The sequence below is a fragment of the Macrobrachium nipponense genome, chromosome 34 (assembly GCF_015104395.2).
Source record: "Macrobrachium nipponense isolate FS-2020 chromosome 34, ASM1510439v2, whole genome shotgun sequence".
NCBI lineage: Eukaryota > Metazoa > Arthropoda > Malacostraca > Decapoda > Palaemonidae > Macrobrachium > Macrobrachium nipponense.
In genome coordinates this window covers 24,839,245-24,865,097 of record NC_061095.1, presented here as the reverse complement: position 1 = coordinate 24,865,097, position 25,853 = coordinate 24,839,245, and the positions used below count along the sequence as shown (strand labels likewise).

At 44.3% G+C, this 25,853-nt stretch overlaps 1 protein-coding gene across 6 annotated transcripts in view; it reads right to left on the bottom strand.

Moving 5' to 3' along the window:
* LOC135207971 (E3 ubiquitin-protein ligase UBR4-like) overlaps positions 1-25,853 on the bottom strand; it is an 84,073-nt gene that overhangs the window by 14,915 nt on the left and 43,305 nt on the right. For 4 of the 6 annotated variants that reach the window (XM_064240006.1, XM_064240002.1, XM_064240005.1 and 1 more), the window contains exons 31-47: positions 24,177-24,231; positions 23,884-24,059; positions 23,363-23,731; positions 22,786-23,031; positions 15,146-15,280; positions 8,036-8,153; positions 7,652-7,870; positions 6,691-6,891; positions 6,483-6,578; positions 6,141-6,266; positions 5,039-5,172; positions 3,738-3,895; positions 2,948-3,245; positions 2,002-2,210; positions 1,351-1,670; positions 600-845; positions 56-169 (exon numbers count right to left, since the gene is read on the bottom strand). In XM_064240006.1, coding sequence (XP_064096076.1) covers positions 56-169; positions 600-845; positions 1,351-1,670; positions 2,002-2,210; positions 2,948-3,245; positions 3,738-3,895; positions 5,039-5,172; positions 6,141-6,266; positions 6,483-6,578; positions 6,691-6,891; positions 7,652-7,870; positions 8,036-8,153; positions 15,146-15,280; positions 22,786-23,031; positions 23,363-23,731; positions 23,884-24,059; positions 24,177-24,231 — 3,220 coding nt within the window. The remainder of the gene's footprint in view (positions 1-55; positions 170-599; positions 846-1,350; positions 1,671-2,001; positions 2,211-2,947; positions 3,246-3,737; positions 3,896-5,038; positions 5,173-6,140; positions 6,267-6,482; positions 6,579-6,690; positions 6,892-7,651; positions 7,871-8,035; positions 8,154-15,145; positions 15,281-22,785; positions 23,032-23,362; positions 23,732-23,883; positions 24,060-24,176; positions 24,232-25,853) is intronic. The other 2 variants (XM_064240004.1, XM_064240007.1) reach the window with 1 other exon arrangement.

Here is a 25,853-nt window from a genome sequence, read left to right as displayed (position 1 = left end):
CATCTACAAAGATTGTGGGCATAAAAAATACTGCAAAATTAAAATAATTAATCACCTGCATCTGCTATGGGATCCGCAGCCTCTGCACCTTCAAACGGAGGTTCAACTAATGCAGCACCAGCAGGTTCTTGAGGAGCTGGAGTGGTCTTATCAGTTTCATCTACAACTCCTGTCATAATATAAAGATTTAATAAGCAAAACACTGTATAGCTAATATATCCTCAAATATTCCACCTGTACTACTTTGATAATATATGGTATTTCAATTTCACCCCACAGATAGTCCTATTCTGGATTGAACAAATATAAAATGCTGAGCACTGTCAAAAGAAATAAGCAAATAAAAATTTTATATAAAGGTGTGAATGTATGGAATAATTTAGAAATTAAGGTGAAACTACTAAAACTGGTATGAAGAGCACTTCAATTCTGAGAAATGAAAATGACTAAAATGCTGCATCCTAGAGCTAGAAACAAAAACTTCCCTTTCAAAACTCAATTGTACAAACAGACTGACTAAACCTAGTTTTCTTTGTTGCAGGAGCATAATAATAAAATGATGTATTCAACAGTAATACTTACCTTCCTTCTGTACTTACCAGATGTGTACTCACCAGGAGTTGAACATCTTGGAGGGCTTGGGATGAACACTTTTCGCCTTTTGTGATGTGGCCTCAAGACTCTTATCAAGGCTTGTTTAGCTCCAAAGCTTACGGAAGTATCAGTGCACAACAGCAGCTCTGTGTATAAACGTACAGCAAGGGGCACAGCTGACAATGAACACACAGTGTAGGCATGAATAATTTCCACTACTGCTTGGACAGTGGCCTCCACATGAGTCAGTCCTGAAAAGAAATATATATTAAATAATCAATATTTTCAAAAAAAAAAAAAAAAAAAAAAAAAAAAAAAAAAAAAAAAAAAAAAAAAAAAACAGAGAATGGCATTATGGAGATTATACTAAAACAAGGAACATGAGTACTTGGGCTCAGATAACAATTCTAGGAGAGCAATTAGTTATGAGTTGTAGTTATGGAGATGACCACATGCTAACCAGCAGTGGCCAAGGTCATGGAGAACAAGCATATACAAGAAGCTGGACCATATACCAATTTAGACTGAGTGCACAAGACAAAAGAGAATATAAAGAACTCACTAGATGTCTAGTAAATAGTAAAATGGATGAAGACGATCAATGCAAGCTTCAGACACTACAAAACCTGCTTTTGAACATTATTCAGCATCTACTTGAAATGCTAATGTCATAAGTTTTCGTATAAATCTAAAGATCATTACTGATTTGCCTACTAATTATCTTACAGATAAATGATACCACAATTTTCAACATACCTGGATGGCAAACAGTTGTCAAGAAAACATTGGCCGGTTTGGCACTGTGAAGAGACCAGAAAACATTCATCAGCTGAGCTAAAAAGTGATTGTCATCACTAGATATGTCATTGCCATTAGTGTCTCCACCTTCCAAGGTAGCTTCAGAATCTGATGTGGTGTCTGATGCTTTGCTCAGGGTAGAGTCCCCATCAGATTTTTTTGAAAGAGACAAATCTGCCTCAGTTTTGGATACAAACGATGATGAATCATCTGACTTCTTAGTTTCCTCATCTGGCTGTATCATTGTTATATCACATGCTGACAATTTTTCTGTGTACCTGAGAAGAAAACACAAGACTGACATTAATAAGTCATCTTAGTTATGATTTCCATTGACAATACTTTTATGGAACTCCAACATGAATTTATGAATCGAAAGGTTAAGATGATTCTATAAATTTAGAAAAGCTAAAACCAACTTTTATTTGTTTCTTTCAGTCTTACACAAACTTAAGCTTTAGCATTCTAGTTATTCTCTGTTTGAGGTAACAGATTATGTCAGAATTTTCAAATATACCAATAGAATATTCACATGAAAAACAAACTTGTAAAATGCCCTTCACTACAAACATTTCTACTGCAGTGAAGGTTGCATAAAACTACTCTTACTTGATCAGGTTGTGAGGTCTTGCCACAGCAACATTTCTTGCAGTTACTACTAGTCGATGATAAGCTTCACAGTCAAGCTGTTTGGGATCTGTTACCCTTCGCAAGGCTGTAAGGGCCTCAACCACACTGGCCAGTTGAGCTCCATCCTTATGATTATGATAGGCTACTCGGCTCTGATGTAAGGATGCTAGAAGTGTCCTGGTGTGATGCTGAAAGATAAAAATTTATTTATAAATAATAAAAAATGAGGATTCTATACCTTTACCCCTACTAAAATTGCTTTGGTCACATATAGATTTAAATGTAAATATCCAATATACAATACAGTATTAGAAAGTTATCTAAATGAACATGTTTTTATCCTAAACCTGACAACATTGCCTTTACACAGATTTGTGGAAGCATAAAACTAAACTGTCAAGACAATGACAACACAACACTATAGTTGTAATTTTTTTTTTTTTACACACACACTAGTCAAATGTGTCTACCTCATCTCCTATTTTCATCCATCATATGCCTCCCAATTACAAATTTAGTGGTCTTCATCTTAGACTCGACTCCCTATTAACAGACAAAGTACCTATGTTTAATATATTAAAAGTATTGTATCAGTTAAATTCTAGAGAGCCTATTCTTTGTACCAGTTTATCCTTATGAGTAACCACTCGTCAGGGAAACGTTTGTACATCATGTGTTGTTTCAATCAAAACTTGCTGCATAATGTGTAGCAAAGGTTAAAAGTTAAACTTCCTACAAAATCCCTAAAGTAAAGTGAAGGGGTTAATAAATCAAGTCTATTTCTCTGAATTTAAATAAGTGATCTTCATGTATTATTGCTTAGATTAAGGGTTGTGCCCAAGGTGAATTATATTTTACTAAAGTCACAAGTCTTGGAATGAATTAACAATGTAAGGTGAGGTACTACTGTACTTGAATTACTTACCTGTACAGTAGGTGGTAATGGAAGATTCAGTAGTTTTGTAGCCAACTCTAGAGCACCAGCTCGAGCTACAATTTTTTCTGCAGGTGTTGCAACAAAGCATCCATCTAAAGTTTCCAGAGCAGCTGAAACAAGACGATCAATTGCTGTCAGGGGAAGTGGGGTACTTGCTGAGGAACTTCCTGTTGCTGAGGACTCACTTGCATTTCCTGTGGTCCCACTTGACCCTGTTCCACTTACAGTTGTCGGGAAATCTTCAGGTTCTTCTGGCCAGCCAAAATCATCCTTTGTTTTACCATAACTGATACAAAGAAAATACACCGAGTTAACTGAAGAACTTACAATCATAGTGAAGATTACTACAGAAAAATGACACAACAGTACATTAAACACAATTCTGTAGTCAACTTCCATTCTTTTCAGTTGGTGATGAGTACTTTACACAAAACCAGTAACAAAATATTTCCTAGCAGAATTTGACTTTTAAATTTTCTTGAGAGATAACTTTTAGCAATTTATATATCAGGTGCATTTAAGTTCTTCAAAATTATTTCTCACTGTTTCTCAAAAACTAAGACCATACAAACTTTCACAGGTTCGGAAGTTTAAGATCATTCCCAATGATTTACATCATGCACTAATTTCAGCTAAATCTCTTTCAAGAGAATCTGCAATCATAGGTCTAAATAGTCATTACATACCAAACCTGATAATATGTGTGAGACCTCCTGTATATGTGACTTTTATCATTCAAGTACCATTCAAATCTACAAAAGTGAACTTAGTAACTTACATTTTTACAGAATCCACAATTGTGACATTAGATGAATCAGCAGATGGACCAAAAGTTATTACTATACGCTTGTCTGCTTGTAAAGATTCCTCTCGTGTTAAAGGAACATCAAACCATCTGCTCCTGGTTGCAGAAATAGACACACTTCGACCAAATACCTTTAACAATGAGAATAAAAAAACCTGTTTTACAAGACTGCAATTCTAACAGTCAAATTAAACACTAAGGAGTTAAATAATTCTTAGCAAATAAAAAAAAATTGCATGAACCTTGCACCAGCAAATGAAAAATTAATAAATTGTTACAAGGTCCTTGAAATTCAACACTTATGAAAAATTCAACACTTATGAATAATAATTTTTAAAAAATCACCACCACCATGACTTGATTGTCAATATACCTAGGTCAAACACTGACACCAGAATTTTCAAACCTATTTACAATTTAAAATCATCAAAATTTACCACATCATCAACTATACTGTTCTTTATAATTCCGTATTTTCAATAAAGCATTCAAAGTACTAACAATACACCCAAAATCTAAACAAAAATTACGATTTTTTCTAGATAAGCATCGCAAAATATACTTTTTGTTTTACAATTATTTAAACTACCTGCAAGTTAAAAGCTCTTCATGAAAGAAAAATTAGGGCTCATTAAGACACGACAAAACTAAAATTAAAGCCTGCCAAAATATGAAAATCCATTTGGAATAGTAATGAAAACATTTTTAAACAATAACTGAAAAGCAAGTAGTACAGGGATCAAACCTGGTTTTTCAAGAAAACTTATTTTTACAATGGTATAAGCCAATGTACAGTTAACTACTTATCAACCTATCCTGAAAGTGTAAAGTACCTAAATACAATCAAAGATATAATGTGCTACACATAGCTGCCAGTGAGTAATAAAAAAGATGACTGACAAACATCCATGAATAAAGTAATGAGGTTAATTCAACAGCACATCATTTTATAAAGAGACCTCTTAAGATGACTGGAAATTGTGCAAATATTCTAATTTTCACGATTCATTATTTTTTACAACTTTACTCCCTTTGAGGTGGCGCTAAACTAAGATTCACTGACATTCAGTTAAATTCTTCATAACTGCAAAGTAGACAGTTGTATGATACTGGCAAATCTTAGTTTGCTAGTTCGCTTGGACCAACTCATGAATACAAGTTTCTTCATCTAAATATCCTATTAACTTCCATAATGAAAAGTGGTACTATTCAACTTCCATCCAGGAAATACAAAAATTTGGAAGGTTAATCCAAGATTTCTTAACTTTCCTTACCTCTAAATAAGCAGGAACTCGTTGCGTATCAACAGCTCCTACAGCTACCCTTATACCACATATAACAAGTGTGGAATCATTATTGGTAGCTTCAAGCTGGAACCCACCAGGCTTGGTTGATGCAACATACATACCTAAGAGAAAACATTTTTACTTTATTATTACCTCATTTACATTTCTCTGAAAAAATCTCAAAAATGAAAAAAATGTATGAAGCATCTGGTAAACATGAGTCATTGTTGGTAGATCCTTGGTGAAGACATGTATACATATAATGAAACAAAATTTAAGCCAAATGAGTCAAGTTATCTACAGTTGTAGATCAACAGAATTCCATGAAATTTTACTATAGTTATTGAAGCTTCACATCAATTTTGTAAATTATCTATCTTCATTCTTCTCTATCCTGTGCTCTTTCTGCCTAAATTCCCATCAGGTATAGTTCTTCATCCATCCCAATTCTCCATGTATTCCTGGATATTACTTAAGTCTCCCTTCATCCTTTCATCCTGTTACATTGTGACTGTTTTTGACAATCTGTTCCACATGTCTAAACCATTTCAATCTTGAGATCTCAAGTTGTTTCTCATACCTCTTCATAACACCTTTCCATTCAATTCATTATATGATTTTCCCACCATACTCCACCCATGAATCTTAACATTATATGGTGATAATTTTTCAAGATTGCCTCCATATCCTTGTCATTGCCCATGGTTCTGCTGCAATAAGAAGTACAGGCTGTAAAAGCCCTCTTCATCAGTCTTAGCTCTACATATGGGACATTTTTATTTACCAGTAGTCTAGCGGTCTCTTTCCATTTCTCCCTTGCTGCAGCTACTTAATGCTCTGTCCACTCCTGTTGCACACTTCAGTGTGCCCCTTAACATTCTACCATTTCAAAGACTTACCCATCTACCACAACAGTTTTCTCAGCTCTCCTCTTCTCCATTTACATAAAATTCAACATTCATGTTAACCACTGAAATTTTCTGTATAGATACAGTCCAAGACATATAGTAACAAAACTATCTACAATTTTGAGGAAAACTGATGTATTCCTACAATACAATGAGAACCAGCAAAACTAATCAACAATTACCTTGGCTGTTGAGTCGGTTCTTAAGTTGTTGTACATTGTATACTTGTAAGAGGTCATTGCCTCCATACTCAATGTCATTCATAACAGAACAGTGTTCGAAGAAGTCCACAGGGAACACAACAGACCCTATGAAGAAAAAAAAAGTTTAACTCAAACAGTGATTGGTTTTAACTTATAGAAGGGATCCTATAAAAGGGATCAATGGTCTTCAGTAGCCAGAGATCGGGTTATCAGGTCATTATGGTAATAAATAATAAGTCAACAAAGTCAATGAAGAAAATTTAAGCAGCAGCTAATTTCATTTTTCCAATAAAGCCAAACTTAAAAACAGAATTTACTAACCTGATGGCCTTCCCAATTTTGGTGCTTTCTTCTTCCTTGATGGCCTTAATGATGATATGGCACTAACACTTTGCATCTGGGGTGACAGCCAGAAGTCTGAAATTGAACAAACTCCTTACTAGACAGTATCTGTAAAAGTTTGGAGAAACTACATGTTATGTATATCATTACTATGCAGATTTGTACAAAATAGTATTTACAATCTTACCTGTGGTCTGTGGGTTGGCATTGTAGATTCTAAGTGATCCATCCTCACACAATAAAATCAAGGTCGTTTTTGCTTCGTGATTGGGAGACAAAGAGTGTCTAAGTGCTACCAAATCAGTCATTTTGCTCTTGGCAGGTAATACTCGTATTTCTTGAACCAATATTTGGTCAGGTTTCACCATTATTATTACTGGATTGTTGCCTGGAAAAAAAGTAATTCGAACACTGATTTTGGTTTGGTTTTAGGCAAACTAATCTGAAAACTACCTTAAGGAATTACCCAATATTTGTTTTCTGGTGTTAAATTAACTCTGAATTATGAACATGAACAACTTATTTTTATTCATCAGTTGAAAAACCAGAATGACTGTTAACTCATTACTACTTCTATGATCTGAGCAACCATTGCTTCCCACTGATACCACAGTAATGGACTTTGATGTATTCAAGTAATTATATTTTTAATGGCAAAATTATAAGGAAGATTTACTTTCATCTCCTAAGAAGCAGTTTGCATCTTAATTTTCATTCATTCCTCTTTTACTTCTCACCTCGCTGTACTGTTTTTTCTCCCTCATTTAAAAACAGTTCACTTATTGAGTCTTATGAATTTTAAGAAATTAACTTAGTGATTAAGAATTGGGTCTAATTATTATCATATATGTGATCCCATCCACTATACAATCATATAATTTTGGATACTGGACTTGACAACATTAATTCAACCATACTAAGCTGCCTTGTACAATCATGAAAATACAACTTAAACCAAGAGTATAGCCTTATTTATAAAAGTAAGATCCTTTGAAAAAGTGTACACACTAGTATAGGGGATATCAGAATCTCGGTTTAAGACAGGAGACAAAAACTATGATTCCATTCCTAACACTTTTTGGGTTGATAGTATACTTAAAAACATGAAGCATAAAGCATATAAATGAAAAAAAATGACAATGACTCACTCGACTGCGTCAGGCAGGTGATCAAGCCAGGGTGGCCTGTGACTTCACCCCACTGACAAAGTGGCTGAGGAGTAACCTTCCCACCACTTCCACCACTACTGCTGTTGTTACTACTACTGCTGCTGCTGCTGCTACTGCTGCTGCTGCTACTTCCTCCACCTGACCCATTTCCTCCTTTGACACTAACAGGAAACAGTTTTTCAACCTTGTCGTTTTCACCTACAAAGCAAAGAGCAAAAATATTTTTATCCTTTGTTTCTCAATAACTAAGAATTTCCCCATACTAACGTACTCCAACCTTCTCATTAATGATAAAACAAAATATATTCATTATTGCTCAAAAACAGTACATCAAAAACCATGCAATTTAAACAGAATACTTACTCAGAGACACAAGAGGTGCAATAAAGCTCTTTCCTTGGGAATAACTGAAGCATAACAGCTGAAGTGTATGTGAATAATAAACAGACACACCACCTCCCCCAATTTGCCCATTTGAGTCCTGGGGATAGAGGAAATACCTGCTAACTTTTTTACTTACATAAATATTCTACATCTTTATTAGATGGTAAAGATATTAAATGGTAAAGATATTATCTGTGATAATTTTCTTAATGGTTGTTGGTTCTTTAGCTATTTAGGTTTAAAACACTGCTTTGTGGACTGGAGTATGGCTGTTCATGGGTAACATAGCAAAGGGTAAGCATAAACATAACCCTAAACTCCATTTTGCCCCTTTCTACAAACTTTTTTATCTATTAGTACAAATAAGTGAGTCAACCATTGTTAATTGATCATGAATCCCATTGCTACTTTCTATGAGACCTGGTTGATAATATAACAAAATGATATTGTAATGATACAATTAAGTTTGTTCATACTTACCTGGCAGATATATATATAGCTGTATTTTTCCGAATCCGACAGAAATTTAAACACTTACGACACACGCAGTGGGAGTCAGGTGGTTAGTACCCATTCCCGCCGCTGGGAGGCGGGTATCAGGAATCATTCCCATTTTCTATTCATAATTTTTTATTTCCACTGTCTCCTGAGGGGAGGTGGGTGGGTACTTGATTATATATATCTGCCAGGTAAGTATGAACAAACTTAATTGTATCATTACAATATCATTTTGTTCATGAAACTTACCTGTCAGATATATATATAGCTGAATCCCACCTTTGGTGGTGGGAGTAGACAGAATAGAAGATTTTAGGTAGGCATATATATGCAGATAATTGATATCTTGATTCCTTACCTGTTAGCATAGCTGACTTCGTGGTTACTGCCGCGTAAGTCTGCTTGTGCTACTAGAGTTGCCAGCGAGGTAGAGACCTATATAGCTGGTGCACTCCAGATGATCTGTCAACAGGGCGAGACCACGACGTGACTAGACCATTGACCATACAAATGAGGGCAACGAAGTAAAAACCAAACCACCTGGCGTAGCCTACCAAAAGTATCCCACATAGACTAAGCTAATGGAAGGGAGATCCGCCGCAGGCGGTCAACCCCACAACCATAACACAAGTTAAAAACTCCCCTAAACCATTAAAGGATAGGATGAGCGCTACCTCCTGCCCCCAAAACAGTGTCTGCAGCGACGTATGGTCCGAGCGAGTAACAATTTTCGTATGTTGCTTTCACTCCGCCAGGTAGTGTTGAAGCGAACACCGAATTGCTTCGCCAATAAGTGGCGCCCAAATGTCTTTGATTGCCATATTTTTGTGAAAAGCCACCGAAGTAGCAATAGCCCTCAACTCGTGGGCTTTCACTTTCAGAAGCTCCATGTCACTTTCACTACACTTTTCATGGGCTTCCTTAACCGTACTCCTTAAGAAGAACGCCAGTGCATTCTTCGACATCGGAAGATCTGGTTTTTTCACAGAGCACCACAAGTTCTCCGAAGAACCTCTGCATGCTCTGGTTCTCTGCAAATAAAACTTGAGAGCCCTGACAGGACACAGGACTCTCTCAGCTTCAGGTCCCACTAGCTCCGACAACCCCTTGATCTCGAACGTTCTCGGCCAAGGGTTGGAAGGGTTCTCGTTCTTTGCTAAGAACGTAGGACTTAAGGAACAAACTGCACTATGATCCTTGAACCCAATATGCTTGCTTATGACTTGAATTTCGCTAACCCTCTTCGCCGTCGCCAGAGCGGTTAGGAAAATGGTCTTCTTAGTAAGATTCCTAAGCGAGGCTAAATGGAGCGGTTCAAATTGACTCGACATGAGAAACTTCAGTACCACGTCTAAGTTCCACGATGGTACTTTAGGTTGGAGAACTTTCACAGTCTCAAATGATCTAATGAGATCATGAATGTCTCTATCATTCGCTAAGTCGAGTCCTCTATGTCTGAAGACCACAGAAAGCACGCTTCTGTAGCCTTTAATCGTGGGAACGGCTAGTTTCGCTTCTTTCCTAAGGTGAAGAAGGAAATCTGCTATTTGGCTCACAGAGGTTGAGGTGGAGGAAATGCCCTTCCTTCTGCACCAACTTCTAAAGACAGCCCACTTTGATTGGTAAACTGCGATTGAGGAGGGCCTCCTTGCGGTGGCAATCGCCGTTGCCACAGGTCTTGAAAAACCCCTCGCTCTGGCCAACTTCTTGATAGTCTGAACGCAGTCAGACTCAGAGCGGGGAGGTTTTTGTGGTACCTCTCGAAGTGGGGCTGTCTGAGTAGATCTTTCCTTAGGGGCAGAGTCCTCGGAAAGTCTACTAGGAAGGACATCACCCTCCGTGAACCAGTCGGCCGCTGGCCAGAAGGGGGCGATGAGGGTCATTCTCGCTCCTTCTGATGCAGCGAACTTCCTCATTACTTCCCCGAGGATTTTGAATGGGGGAAAAGCGTAAATGTCTAGTCCCGACCAATTCCACAGTAGGGCGTCTTAACTGCCACTGCTCCCGGGTCCAGAACTGGGGAGCAATACAGCGGAAGTCTCTTCGTTCGGGAAGTTGCGAAAACGTCCACATGAGGGACGTCCCCACAGCTTCCATAGCGCCTGGCATACTTCCTGATGAAGGGTCCATTCCGTCGGCAGAAGCTGTCCTTGCCGACTGAGAAGGTCCGCTCGCACATTTTCCACCTTGTCAGAATCGTGACGTTTTGCGACTTCGCCCAAATCAGGATATTCCTCGCGATGACGAACAGAGAATGAGAGTGAGTTCCCCCTGTTTCCTGAGTATGCCAAGGCTGTGGTGTTGTCCGAGTTTATCTGAACCCACTTTGCTGGAGACTTCCTCCTCGAAGAACCTTAGAGCGAGGTAAACCGCTGAGAGTTCTTTTAGGTTGATGTGCCAGGACACCTGTTCCCCTCTCCAGGTGCCTGACACTTCTCTCCCTCCCAGTGTTGCTCCCACCCCAACCCGTGGAGGACGCGTCGGAGAACAACACTAGGTCGGGGTTCCGAAGCTGAGCGAAAGTCCTTCCGCAAGCTTCTTTGGATCCAACCACCATTTGAGGTGCTTTTTCACTTCTTCCGTCAAAAACAAGACCTCTTCTAGATCCTGTTTGCGTGACCAATTGCTTGAGAGGAAGAACTGAAGTGGTCGGAGGTGCAACCTTCCCAGAGAAACAAACTTCTCCAGTGAGGAAATGGTCCCCAGCAGACTCATCCATTCCCTCACCGAGCATGTTTCCTTCCCTAGAAAGGCCGACACTTTGTCCAGGCATTGAAGTTGTCGCCCCTGGGACGGAAAAGCCCGAAAAGCCACTGAGTCCATCTGAATCCCCAGATAGACTAAGGATTGAGAAGGAGTCAGATGCGACTTCTCGAGATTCACCAGAAGTCCCAGGGACTTCGCTAACGACAGAGTCGTGTGAAGGTCCTTCAGACACCTGTCTTGCGATGAGGCTCGAATAAGCCAGTCGTCTAGGTAGAGAGAGATCCTTATTTCCGCAAGATGGAGGCACCTCGCAACGTTCTTCATAAGAACGGTGAACACCATCGGCGCCGTGCTGAGACCGAAGCAGAGTGCCCTGAATTGAAAATCTTCCCTTTCAGGACAAACCGCAGGTATTTCCTTGATCGGGGATGGATGGGGACGTGAAAGTATGCGTCCTGAAGGTCTAACGAGACCATCCAATCCCCCGGTCTTAAAGCTGCAAGCACGGATTGAGGTGTCTCCATCTTGAACTTCTGCTTGGTAACGAAGCGATTTAGACTGCTGACACCAGAACGGGGCGCCACCCCCCTGACTGCTTCGGCACTAGGAACAGACGGTTGTAAAACCCCGGAGAACTCCGGTCGAAGACCTGTTCCACTGCCTGCTTCTCGATCATTTGATCTAGTAGATCGTGAAGCACTTTCTGCTTTTCTCCCTGATACGACGGAGACAAATCCTTTGGTGTCGAAGACAGCGGGGGTAACATCAGGAAAGGAATTCTGTACCCCTTCTTGACGATGTCCAGAGACCAAGCGTCGGCACCTCTCTCTTCCCAAGCTTTCGCGAAATGTAGAAGCCTGGCTCCTACGGTGTCTGAAGGACTTCCCTCTCACTTCTTGCTCTTGGAAGGAGCGGGAGTCTTGCCTCTGAAAGAGCCTCTTCCTCGAGGGGCTGGCTTCGAGGAAGAAGCGGATCGAAAGGGCTTCGACTTCTTCAAAGCAGAGGACCCAGAAGACGAAGAAGTAGCAGGCTTCCTAGAAGACTGTGCCAGAAGGTCTTGAGTTGCTTTCTCCTGGAGACTAGCAGCTATGTCCTTTACCATAGACTGGGGAAGAGATGTTCTGAGAAAGGAGCGAAAAGAAGATCCGCTTTTTGCGCTGGTGAGACCGACTTTGCAGTAAAATTGCAAAAAAGTGCTCTTTTCTTAAGCAGTCCCGTGCTGAAATGAGCAGCCAATTCCTCAGAACCATCCCTGACGGCCTTGTCCATGCAAGACAATACACTGGACAGCTCCCCCAGACTGATGGAATCAGAACTCCTGGACCTGGCCATCCAATACTCCCAGGCACCAGTCAAGAAAATTAAAGACCTCTAGTGTCCTGAAGAGGCCTTTAAGGTGAAAGTCTAACTCGCTATGTGTCCACGAGACCTTCGAGGAAGACAAAAAAGATCTTCTGGTGGCGTACAATGCTACCAAGTCTCCTTGAGCTGAGGCTGGAAGCTTGACTCCGACGTTTTCTCCCGTCTAATACCACATACCAGCTTTGCCACCGAGTCTTGAAGGTGGTAAAGCGAAAGAGGTCTTGCCCGAAGCTTTCCTCTTTTCCATCCAATCATGGACCTTTCTAAAAGCTTGCTTCGTAGAAAGCGACTTCTTCATTCTCACAAAGCCCGAGATCTTAGCAGCTTTGGAAGACGAAAACTGAGAGGAGGAGTACGTGGAGCTTCAGGTTGGAAAGTGTCTGCAAAGACTGACTGAAGTAAACGAGTCAAAACCTTGTAGTCCGTCGAAACTGGAGCCAACTGCTGTTCTTCGTCCACTTCGACGAAAGCGTCACTAACTTCCTCTTCAGACACTGGAGAAGTCGGAGGAAGTAAAGAAGAGTCCCGAGCTTTCTCAAAAGAGAAAGAACGGCGAACAGGAAGAGTTCCCGCCTCCGCTTGTGCTTGCGGAAGAGTGAAAAACTGACGTCCGTAGGCGCGCGTTTGGCGTCCGAAGCCAATCTACTGGCGCCGACAGAAGCGCGCTCAAACGCCGCAGGTGTACACACCTGGCGTCCACGTTGTGCGCGCTGAGCGTACACTGGTGCGCGCCGAGCGTCCTATGTGATGCGCGCCGAGCGTCCACTGGTGCACGCCGAGCGTCCACTGGCGCTCGCGAAACTTGCACCGAGTCACGTTCGGCGTCCACTAAAGCGCGTTTGACTTTCACAGAAGCGCGCTCGGCATCTAAAGAAACTCGCTTCTTATCCACAAGTTTCGTAGCAGCGGAAACAACGCTTCACGAGAGCGAGAAAAACTAATTTCTCGCCTCCTCTAGAAAGTTGCTGGGGAGCAGAACGAACTCTAGAGGAGACTCAAACGGAGAGAGAGACGAGCGAGGAGAGGGAGAGGGAGAACGCCTCGACCTCTTCACAGGAAGATTGTCATCCTTCTTACGGCGACGTGGAACAGTCTCTCTCGAAGGAAAAACATCTCGAAGTTGCTGCTGAAGAGACTGGAGAATCTTGGGGCTTCGTAGGTGAAGCCTCCTTTTCTGGGGAGGGGCTGATCCTGTGAGCAGGAGAGTGGCGAGGGACGCCTTCTTGCTACTCCAGGAACCGCCGCTTCACGCACCTTAGAGCGACTGCGGCGCTCGAAAGAAACATCTAGGGAAGACTCTGCCTCCGAATAATCCTTACGCTTCTTCTGCGGAGGAAAAGCAGCAAACGCACTATCGGGCGACGAGCAAAGTTCCGGAGAACAACTTGGACATGAAGCGTCCCGCACGCGAGCCGTCCTTTTCAGCGGACGTGATGCGGTATGAGAGCTCCACCCCTTGCGCGGGGAGGAAGCTTCAGAAGAAGAAAAGCACTCCTTGAGAAGACGTGCACGCGCAACGCTCCTTGGCAGTCTGGGTATGTTCGTCAGGAAGCTGCCGAAGGCACGCCAGATCGGTGGGGGTTCCTCGTAACCCTCCTTCGACTTTCGACATGCTCTCTCCCCGTAATCTGGGAGTCAAGCAGAGGTCTAGGGGCTAGAGGCGGAATGAGGCCGATCTGACGCACCCTCCACTACACAAGGGGCACTTTCACTGCACTTCTCTTCACTTTTGCTCTCCAGAGCTAACAACTTTGATTCTAAGTTACGAATCGCTCAAGAATTAGCGATAATGTATTACCTTCTACGACACTGTCTCAGGGGCCGGAGGCAACACTACAGGGGTAGGAGCATAATCTACAGAAGGGAGGGTTAGCAGGAGGAATAATTTAAATCTTGCCCCCCCCCTACCTGAAACCACTCCTGGAGGAAGACCTCCTTAACCTATCTCGCTCAAGTTTCTTAAGATAGGTTTCATACGCCTTCCATTCCGACTCTGTTAGTCTTTCACACTCCTTACAACGACTTTCAAACGTACATTCATTCCCCCTGCAAACTTTACAAACAGAATGTGGGTCTACTGAAGCTTTCAGTAGCCTACCTCTACATTCAGACATGGAACAAAATCTAGCGCTAGCAGAACTAGACCCTGACATCTTGATCAAAGAAAAATCAATACCAAATTCAAATCAAACCAAAGTCAACGTGTGCCAAGCCACCGATCCAATTCAGATACCAAAGAAAAACCAAAAACCAAAAGGGATACTCAAGTAGCTAGTAAGTTTCCAAAATCTGGACGGAGGTGCTGCAAACAGGTGTTTCCAGCACCGGCGACAGAAAAATTATGAATAGAAAATGGGAATGATTCCTGATACCCGCCTCCCAGCGGCGGGAATGGGTACTAACCACCTGACTCCCACTGCGTGTGTCGTAAGTGTTTAAATTTCTGTCGGATTCGGAAAAATACAGCTATATATATATCTGACAGGTAAGTTTCATGAACAAAAGATAGTTTTATAATCTTACCTTAAGATCAGGATGCTGAACCTGTAGCACATTAGTAACATAAAAAGGTCCATGCTGGGCAGAACTTTCGTCACTCAGTACCTGGTAATAGATGTAGCCAGAAGATGCCATAGCTACAAGATAACATCCATCATCCTGCAAAATATATAAATTTTTAAAATTCACAAAATAATTTTATCATAAAAGCTAATTGAAAAACCAATATTAGACCATAGAAAAACAAATTCATAAATCTTGAATAAATACCCATTCATCTTTTCTTCTTCAGTGGCCACATCTTGAATCATTGCTATGTTACACATAAAAGTTACAAAACATGACAATTTGTCGAAAATTGCATTTTTCCTAACTATACAAACCTGAGGTCTTTAACAATAGGAAGTAGCTAGCGGCAGCTGGAACGGTCGTAAGCTTCGAACATGGGGAAGGGGGAACCGGTTAGTTAACTGCTGTCCGACCAGTCGCGCGCGACTGGGAGGTAAACAAATCACTTTTGCTTTTGGCCCATGCAAAATACGCAGAGTGAGGGGTGGCATGAGGAGGGACTATATGTAAAGGACCTCAGGGTTTGTATAGTTAGGAAAAATGCAATTTTCGACAAATTGTCATTTGTTCCGATACGTAATACAAACCATCGGTCCTTTAAACAATAGGAAGACTCACTTCTTGGTGGGAGGAATCTGAGTCTTTTGATGAACAGACTGGTGTTCGTCCATCCCTGGAATGCCTCCCTGGTCGTAAGAGCGAGGGAGGGATCCAAGCCTCTGTCCGATTGATCGGGGTGTGCACCGCAGGATCAATGGTCAGACCTCTGGGCCGAGTACTAAGAGAAGAGGCAGGAAGGCGTTATCTCTTCGTACCAGCAAGCAAGAACTTGTTCCTGTTTGCAAGAGGCAACATAAAGTATGGGTTGTCTCAAGCTGGCATCCACTTCCTCCCCCTTGTTGGAGGAAGTGGTGGATATACGCTCCTATCCCTAGTGAAAGGGAAGGATGGGGCTCTGTTGAGTAGCTCACCTGCATCTTGTCCTTATCCAGCAGGGTGACGACCGTGTCCCTCTAACCACAGGTAGAGGGGAAGAAAAAGATGGGAAGAGGAGCCAGTCACACTCTCATTCACTCATCCATTCTTATGGTCACACCAGGACTCGATGCTGTTCAGCCTGCGAGGGTCTGGGTTCGCTACACAACGTGTTGAGCAGCCACCACGGGTCCCAAGGAAAAGGATCCAAGGACCTGTGGGCAATATCCCGAAGGTAGAAGGAAGGGCATGTGGTCTGGTTGACCAGACCCCTGCCTTCAGTACCTGCGCCACGGAGAAGTTCTTGCGGACAAGGCAGCATCTCCTTCGCATCGAAGGCGGTGAAGTCCATTAGGGAGGGTATTGTGAAGGACTCGAACCAATCGTCAGTTACCGAAGGGTTCTGAGTCTTCGCTACGAAGATCGGTACGAAATCGAGCGTCACAAATCCCCATCCCTTTGTGCTTGACTTCTCAAGAGAAGTCATGCAGTTACCTAAGACGAAAAGAAGGGAATAGTCGTATGACCTATCCCTCTTCTCGACTTTGGTTATGTACAGTACTCATACTGACAAGCTATTAAGACTAAGTAATGATTGCTCTGGAACAACCGAACTAAGTCCACAGCATAGTTCGTAACTGACTCGGGCGCTCTGACAGCTGCCGACTGACTGGTTCGGAATCAGTAGAGGCAAGTTGTCCAAGCATCCGGGTAAGTCACGTGGACCTTCGCCCTTTAAAGAGTTATGCTGAGAGACCAAACAAATAAAATATTTGTTAGTCACCGATGCCGGACGGCACGGCGATGATTCTCTTAATGCATAAGCTCAAAAGGCGAAAGTCAATTGCCTTCAAAAGACCGAGGTCCCTGATGGCAAGAAAATCTCATAGACGTTGGATCTCAGCTTAAGGAGAAACAACACTCTGTGACGTTGAAGACGAAGGTAGGCAATGAATGCAACCTACGTCTTCCAGCTGAATCGAGAGAAGGAATCTCAAGATTCTAAACCTGTGCTTGCAAATGACTGAAAACGCTAACCGCCATTTCGTTGCTGTCCGTTGTGCAATGAAAGCGGGGCGTTCTTCAGTAATGAAACACAGGGGAGAGCCGCTTGAAGAACTGCTTCTCATGGGCTGAACGTTTGGAAGTAGAGCTGGCAGGTGTGGGAGTAGGCGATGTCTTTCAATACATCTGCTAATCCGGGGTGAACAATGAACAATTGTACACCTCCGAATACAAGATATTTTGAGGACAAACTCAGATTCCGCAAAAATCATTCGCATTATCGGGATACGATGCAGCAAGAGACTATTACAGAATTCTGTTACCGTGCGTAAACAGAAATAGGAGAGTCGAATAGATATCTCTGTTTAAAATTCTCGCAATACCGAAGACGATGAATACTAGCGTTTCACAGCAGTAGATGGTCATTCATGTATGAGAGAATCCCCGTTAATCAGAGACTTAAGTCCGTGATTGTTGGGCAGAGATACGGTTGTTATTCAATCCAAGCAGGTGAGAAAGACATAAACAACCGTCTATATCAAAGCGGCAGCTGATACTGAAATGCCTCGGGCAATTCAATACGCAGTAGCTGTCCGCTGACTCGTCATCCTGAGTTTGCCAAGTAATCCTTTCACGAAGGAATGCGTTCGGCTAGAACCATCGAGCATAAAAGATATGCTCGAGCAATTATATTTAAGCGAAACGAATTTCGTAAAATATAAAAGCTTAAATGGTGTTGTTGTGACAACACCATAAGTATATAAAATTGAAACTGGAAACTCCTGGGAGGTTGCAGGCAACCCGGGTTGCAGTTTCATTAGAATACTTTTCGTCTAAGTCGCAATCCGTAGAATAACCAGGATATGCGCCTACCCCTCGGACCATTCAACTGCTTAGCAGAATCATGTCGCGAGGTTAATATACGTAGTATATTTGTAGGATTCTGAACAACGATCTCCATCCTAAATTCTTTCCTTCAAGAAAACAAAATAAGGATTGGAGATCGACGACCACCTTCGTTCTCTATTAAAGAAGAGTGAAGGAGAAGTCTTCCTCGAAGGAAAGCTTCAATGGTGAACAGAATACTAAGACGATAGTTCCAGCCAAACTGGATATTCCCGTCCGTTCTTCTCTATTCCAGGTTGGTCGCCTACTGTGAGATAGTCTTCTTTCAGCAGCAGTCTTCTTCCTAATGCTAGAAATTCCAGGAATTCGAGCATAGGCGAGGTTCCCGATTATCGTGTAACATATCGGGGATTCTCGTCTCGCTCACTTTGGACCGTGGTCTCGTCTAAGTGTTTGGAGATCGTAAGAAACTCTAACACTCTGAATGCGCTAGAAATTCCGTAGAATTCTAAGCACTCTGCGACCACCGAATTCGTGAAACGATATCGGCTGGTGGTCCTCTCGATTCCCGTAGAAATCGAGAATGGGGCAGGATCCCTCCTCAACGACCGGGGCTTACGTCAGGTAGGACCCGAAGGTCCCCCCTGGTAGCGCAGTCCCCAACGTGGGATCCTACAGAGAAATCTCTGTAGGACCCTTCCCCTTTCCCTCGTAGCCGTAAGGAGAGAGGGAATGGGGGAGGAATTGGATACTCGCTCGCCTTCCCAGTGGAACTAGCAGTTGGAGAAGAGTAGGAGCAGCCATCGCCTTGCGGCGATGGCCTCTCAGAGTCTGGGAAAACGTATCGTCAGGAGAAAACGTTTTCCCCACCCCGAGGAGGGTTACGAACTCTCACTGTAGGTAAGGGTCTGCCGCCACTGTGAACGTCGTCTGGGGGGGGCTGATCGACACCTGACAGGAGAGAGCCGATACCGTCCTCCGACTAATTCCAGTCCTCCGTCGAGGTCGAAACCTCTCAGGAGGACCGAAGGAGTATTTAAATACGGTGTCCGAAGACACGTAGAAACGCCGCTGTCGCAGTAGAGGAGGTGGAAGTAGCTTGATCGACCGGCCAGAACTGAGAGAGCCTTCTTGTCCGGAGACGAGAGACTCTGGTTCAAGACAGAATCGGCAAGCTCCGATCGCGGCAAACCCACCGTCGGTTTGGGTTCCCTCTCGGGCCCCAGAACGACTCGAGCAGAGACATGGGCTCTGCTGGTGGGAGCGGCGATCCTTACCCCCGGTCGTTGTGCTGACGAATCAGTGCAATAACCTGGGTAAAGTTACTCTGAATCTCGGAAGTTACAGCGTCTTGAGGAGTAGGACCGTCCAGTCCCTCCAACAAGAGCAGCTCCCAGGACCCTCCTCCTTCAGAAGAAGGACCAGCAACAGATCCCTGACGGTTGCCTCCAATCACTTGCGCGTACGTCCTGGTTGGTCCTAAGACCAACCTGGCACGTGCGGCGTCGTGACGGGATCGTGAGCGGCGCATCTCTCACGATCACTCCTATATACCTCGCTCTTCCTGGCGTATGCCGAGGAAGTTGAAGGTATCGGAGAGACAGAACTGACGATACCCCCTCTCCCCCTGACGGTCGCCTCCAATCACTTGCGCGTACGTCCTGGTTGGTCCTAAGACCATACGTGGCACGTGCGGCGTCGTGACGGGATCGTGAGCGGCGCACCTCTCACGATCACTCCTAGCTACCTGGCTCTTCCCGGTGTAGGCCGAGGAAGTTGAAGGTAGTGGAGAGACAGACCTGACGCTCCCCCCCCGCTCGCTGGCAGGACCAGCGTACGTGGGGGGCTGCAGCCGATCACCAACCCGCGGTGGGGATCGATCTGCAGGGCCTGGGCCGTGCCGCTCACCTGTGGCGAGCGGCTCGACTGAGAACGTCGACGCTGATGTCTAGCGTCAGGCGAGCTGTTGCTGGTCACCGTCTCCGCCGGTCCCGATGGGAGCGGCGTCAGGTGACCTGCTAGGCTCGTTGTCGCGGTGAGACCGGCGAGCGTCCTCTCGGCGCGTCGAGCCGCTGGTACCAGCCGTGGCTGGTACCGACGACCGCGGGGACCCCTTCCTCGCCTCAACCCGTGGCTGGTCAGCGACCGTCACGTCAACCCGAGCAGCCAGCTGGTCGCTGCGAGAGCGTCCACTGGCCTAGCGAGAGTCGTCTGCACGACACTCGCCAGTCTTCTGCTCCGCGCTTCGGTCTTGGCGGCGAGCGAGCTCGAGTGTCAAGACTTTGGCTGGACGGTCTCCCGCGGGGAGGACCGTCCACTCGGTACTTCTCGCTAACGAGAAGCCGAGGCGGATCCTGGTTTAGCGGCAGAACCGCTAAAACCAGGCGAGGAAGTGCCAGCCGAAGCTGGTACTCCTCTGGTCCCCGTCTTCTTCTCCTGGTAGAAGAAAAGACGGGCCCTGTTCCGAGGGAGCAGGAGGACCAGCAGAAGAGCTCCCCGAATCGCCGGAGCGAGACGGGCCCTTAGAAGGTCCCGAAGGAGCCTTCTTAGGGGGGAAAACCCGGGTTACCAGCTGGTCGCTGCAAGAGCGGCCGCTGGCCTGGCAAGAGTCACCTGAGCGTCTCTCACCCGCCTTCTGCTCCGTGCCGCGTCTTGGCGCCGAGCGAACTCTGGCGCCGAAACTTGGCTGCACGGTCTCCCGAGGGAGAACGCACACTTCGGGATCCCTCGCGAACAGAGACCGAGCCGGAACCTGGCGTAGCGGCATCGCCGCTAGCACCAGGCGAGGAAGTACCAGAGCTAACCGATACTCCTCTGGTCCCCGTCTATCTCTTCCTTACGGAAGGGGAGACGGGCCCCGCTCCCGAAGGAGCAGGAGGACCAGCAGAAGGACCCCCCGTCCCACCGAGGTGGGACGGGCCCTTAGAAGTTCCTTGAAGGAGACTTCTTAGGGGGGAAGGCAGCCTTCTTCTTCTTCGGCTTATGGGCCTTAGAAGTCGAAGGGGAGAGGCAGCAGCAGACGATGAAGACGAAGAAGTGACAGCTTCCTCTCTCCTCTTCCTCGTCAGCTCTCGCAGGACAGTCGTCAGGTCCTCCATCCAGGAGGGAGCCGGGGCAGTTGCCGAAGCAACAGGGCCCGACTGCACCTGTCCGGAAGGACCTGGGACTGGGGAAGACACACCGTGGGCAGGACCAGCATGGACAGGCACAGGAATCAGGAGCGACAGGAACAGCAACCAGCTCAGGAGCGGCAGGAACAGCGGCAGCGGTAGACCCAGAAGGGACAGCCAAGCCAACAGCGGGAATCACATCAGCGGCAGGTACGGCAGGCCCAGCGATCGCCTCGTAGAATCATCGGCAGCCAGCGGAACCTGGGTCCTGGCGGCCGGTCCAGGGGCGAGCTGCTGGAACAGCGGAAGTCTGGGGCAGGCAACACGAAGAAAACAGGCGGCGGCGGCAACCCCACCTCGGTACGCTGCGGCCCTAGTAGCGGCAGACGGCGTCATCGACACAGCATGGGGAGTGTAGACCAGGAGGGGGGGGGACAGGGGGATGGAGCAGCATAAGCGGCCGTGGTAGTAGTGGAGACCGCCCCAGACCTCGCTAGACGCTGCAGCAGCCCGTGGATGCTAGGCACGCCCTGCCTCCGCGGTGGCCTCCATACCTGTCCAAGGTCGTCTCCCACGGATGTAGCACCTGCGGTAACATAGATAGATTAGTAAGAGGGGTTCCCTCACGCACGGGGGGAAGACATGCCCTACCCCGAACGCAAGGAAGACCCCAAATACAAAATACAACGAAGAAGCTGAGCGGGGGGCAGGAAGGAAGACGAAGAATCGGATACCAAGGGAGTCGCGGGAGAGCTTTCCGACGACTTCCTGGCAGACCTTCGCTTCCCCTACCCCCGCACAGCAGTGAAAAGTAATATGAAACAGAATACTGCCCTTGCGATTCACTTCATAGAACTTAAAGGGAAAAGATCAATTCCCGGTAAGACGAAACTTGATCCAATAATGATGCTATCATAAAAAATATTATGAAAATGAAACAGAATACTGCACTTGCGATTCATTTTCACATAAAAAAAAATCGTAAGGATCAATTCCCGGGTAAGAACGAAAATTGATCCAAATTAAATTTCATGCAAATAAATAAAAATGAAAATGAAAAGAATATTGCAATTGCGAATCCACTTTCATTGCATTCTATTATACAAAATTAAAAGGCTCGTGCCGAGCGCAATCACACTCTCGGTAACGAACGCACAGGGCAAAAATATAATGAAAAGAGCACTTACATTTCAATTACACACTTTCGCCCAAAATACATGACTCGGAGCGAGCGCGCCCGCCCTCGGCACCGAGACATAATTCAAGGGTTCAATTCATGAAAAGAGAGGAAATCGCCGCATCTACGGCGATAACTCCATGTTGGTTCATAATTAAGTAATGAAAATGAAAACAGTGTACTTACAGTTTCATTTTCAAGTCAAACAAACCATTAGTAGAAAACACAATATAAACAAAGCATACGACGATTGAAGCGAGGGCAAGAGAGCGATGACGAACACGTCCTTCACACCCACGGCCGAAAGCAAAAGTGATTTGTTTACCTCCCAGTCGCGCGCGACTGTCGGACAAGCAGTTAACTACGTTCTCCCCTTGTTCGAAGCTTACGACCGTTCCAGCTGCCGCTAGCTACTTCCTATTGTTAAAGGACCGATGGTTTGTATTACGTATCGGAACAATTGGACTATTTATTATACTTACGCGAGTGCTGATGAAGCAAGCATCCTTAATTTTCCCAGATGGTAAGGGGAAATAATACTGAGGTGAAAGGGAATCTATACTGAGATCATAGATTTTGACAAACTCTGCAGTGACTAGGGCAAGTTGTGTCTGTTGCCCTGGTAACCACACAGCACGTATTATGTAATTTCCAGACTCCAGTTGAGGATGTAGAACAAGGTGATCAGATACACTTCCTGCACTTGCGAATGTTAATACATGGCAATCCTGTAGAAATCAATATCAATGTATACCATTTCACTCAAGCATATATGTAGTTTTAAATGTCTTACTAGGACCATCTTTAAGAAATATACACAACATATATATCTTTATGTGCAAAAGATACCTACGGTAATTTATTGGATGGCTTACTTCAACATCTAATCTTCTCAATGGCAAAATATGTCAAGATGATCTAGCTCAAACAACTGATCTACTGGTACTAAGTCGGTCATTCAACTTTCTAAATGATACTGCAAAAGTGAGGAAAATATCACAATACAGTGTGGCCAGCTAAGCTAATGCTGCTTTACAAAAACCCCATGAATAGACTTACTTTGAGTCCACAAACAGCTAAGAAATCATCATTTGCTGGGTTGGCAGTGATGGACAGCACAGTGAAGGGCACAGGAGCTGAGGAAAGCCTCGTCAGTGTTAGCTTTTTCTTGGCAGAATCATGTTGCTTCAAGAGGGAAGAAAGCTGAAGAACTGTTATTTTTCCTTTCTCATGAGAGACAGCCAAATGCTGCCTTTTACCTCCTGGTGATGCCAGACAACACATTGCTACACGACGTATCATGTGAGCAGACACTAGCTGGCGTATTGTCTGCCCTTGTTCACCTGAATAGTTGAGTCGCACATTTTCAAAAGCCCCTTCTTGAGATCCAAGGGTGGCAACCATTAACTGTTCTGATGACTCAATAGCCTAAAATGAAGAAAAACCATAGAATTAACTGAAAAATGTATACAATTCATAATAAAACAACAATATGCACTGCATCTTCAACAGCAAGAAATATACACTTATAACTCATTCATATTATACATAATTGTCACTGAAGAAATCCCTTAAGTCACCTTTGCATTGGTGTGAACCTGATTCAGGGCTGCCAGTGCACGCTGGTAAGATCCAACAGAGCATGACTCTGCCGCACTTTCTTGAACAGTCGGAAGTAATTCAGACAGGAGATCAAGAACAGTAGCTGCCAGTTCACTGCCGCTCACCTCACCCACCAGTAAATCTCGAACATTTTCTGTAACAGATTTCCTTTTCAAGCTCCATTGCAAATTAAGAATTCAATATAGATTTAAGAAGACATAATAACAAAAGAGACTATTTTCACAAAGTAAAATAAATAGATTATCCTTACCAAGCTTCTTTGCAAGAGCTTGCCTTTGCTTGTGTGTATCATCTCGATGCTTATCCTGCAAAAAAAAAATGTTATTGTTAGTATACAATAAGGTTTTGTACATACTTACCTGGCAGATATATACTTAGCTATACGTCTCTGACGTCACGACAGAATTCAAAACTCGCGGCACACGCGACAGGTAGGTCAGGTGATCTACCTTACCCGCCGCTGGGTGGCGGATGTAAGAACCAATCTCCCTTTCCAGCCAGAATTTTTCCTTCCACCGGTCTCCTGAGGGAGGCTGGGCGGGCCATCAATCGTATATATCTGCCAGGGAAAGTATGTACAAAACCTTATTGTATACTAACAATAACATTTTTGTACATGAACTTTCCTGTCAGATATATACTTAGCTGATTGACACCCTTGGTGGAGGGAAAGAGACAGCAATATAAATATGGAAAAAAGGGGAAAACAACACTAGTTGTAGGATGTAAAAACAACCTTGTTCTTACCTGTTTAGGCAGAAGACTTCGTAGTTACTGTCTATGAGTCTGCGTTGCCTTAAGAGCTTCAGCGAGGGCGTGACCTACAGCTGACAGACTCTTTGGGTCTATCAAAGGGATTTGGTTGTCCGCTTACTTGATAGAATCCGAGCAGGATCTGTCAACGGGGATTCGCCCACTTATATGACAGAACCTAACCACTATCATTGCAAGGAGCTCAAACATACACCGATCACCTAACCAATCTAATCATTGTTAGCACTACGAAATGAAAAACATGCCTACCCGCATGTTCTTTCAAACAACCAAAAACTTACAACCTAACAAGGGGAAAAAATATATACTACTAAGGATATGTCTCAGCTCCCTGCCCCAGCACCGAATCCGCCGATACGTACGGGCCTAACCCGAAGCACTTTTTCATACGTAATTTTGACGTCTCTCAGATAGTGGTTTGCAAAGACGAGTTGCAACGCCAGAATGTTGCCTTCATAATATTACTCAGGGATATGTTTTTGTTAAAAGTCAATGACGTGGCAATAGCTCTTACCTCATGAGCTTTGACCTTAAGAACTTTGTATTGACTTTCCTCACATATCGCATGCGCTTCTTTCACCAGGCTTCTGATAAAGAAAGAAAGCGCATTCTTCGAAAGTGTCCTCCTTGGATCTCTTACAGAGCACCAAAGGTTGACATCATTGCCCTTAAGTTTTTTCTTTCTCTGTAGATAGAATTTCAAACTTCTTACTGGGCAAAGAGACCTCTCTGCTTCCTCGCCTACTAATGCAGACAATCCTTGTACTTCAAAGCTCCTAGGCAAGGATTTGAGGGGTTCTCGACTTGGCTAGAACGAAGGAAGGAATGAACAGATAGCTGCATCTCCTCTGAATCCCACATTTCCTTCTAGTGCATGGAGTTCACTAACCCTTTTTGCGGAAGCCAATGCCATGAGGAAAATTGTCTTCTTCGTGAGGTCTCTAAACGATGCAGACTGAGGCGGTTCGAACTTATTGGACCTCAGGTAACGTAGCACTACATCCAGATTCCAACTCGGAACCCCTGGAGAAACCTTCTTGGATGTTTCAAACGATCTTATTAGATCATGAAGGTCCTTATCTTCTGAGAAATGTTTTAAGTTTCTGTGCCTAAACACTGCAGATAGCATGCTACGATAGCCTTTAATGGTTGA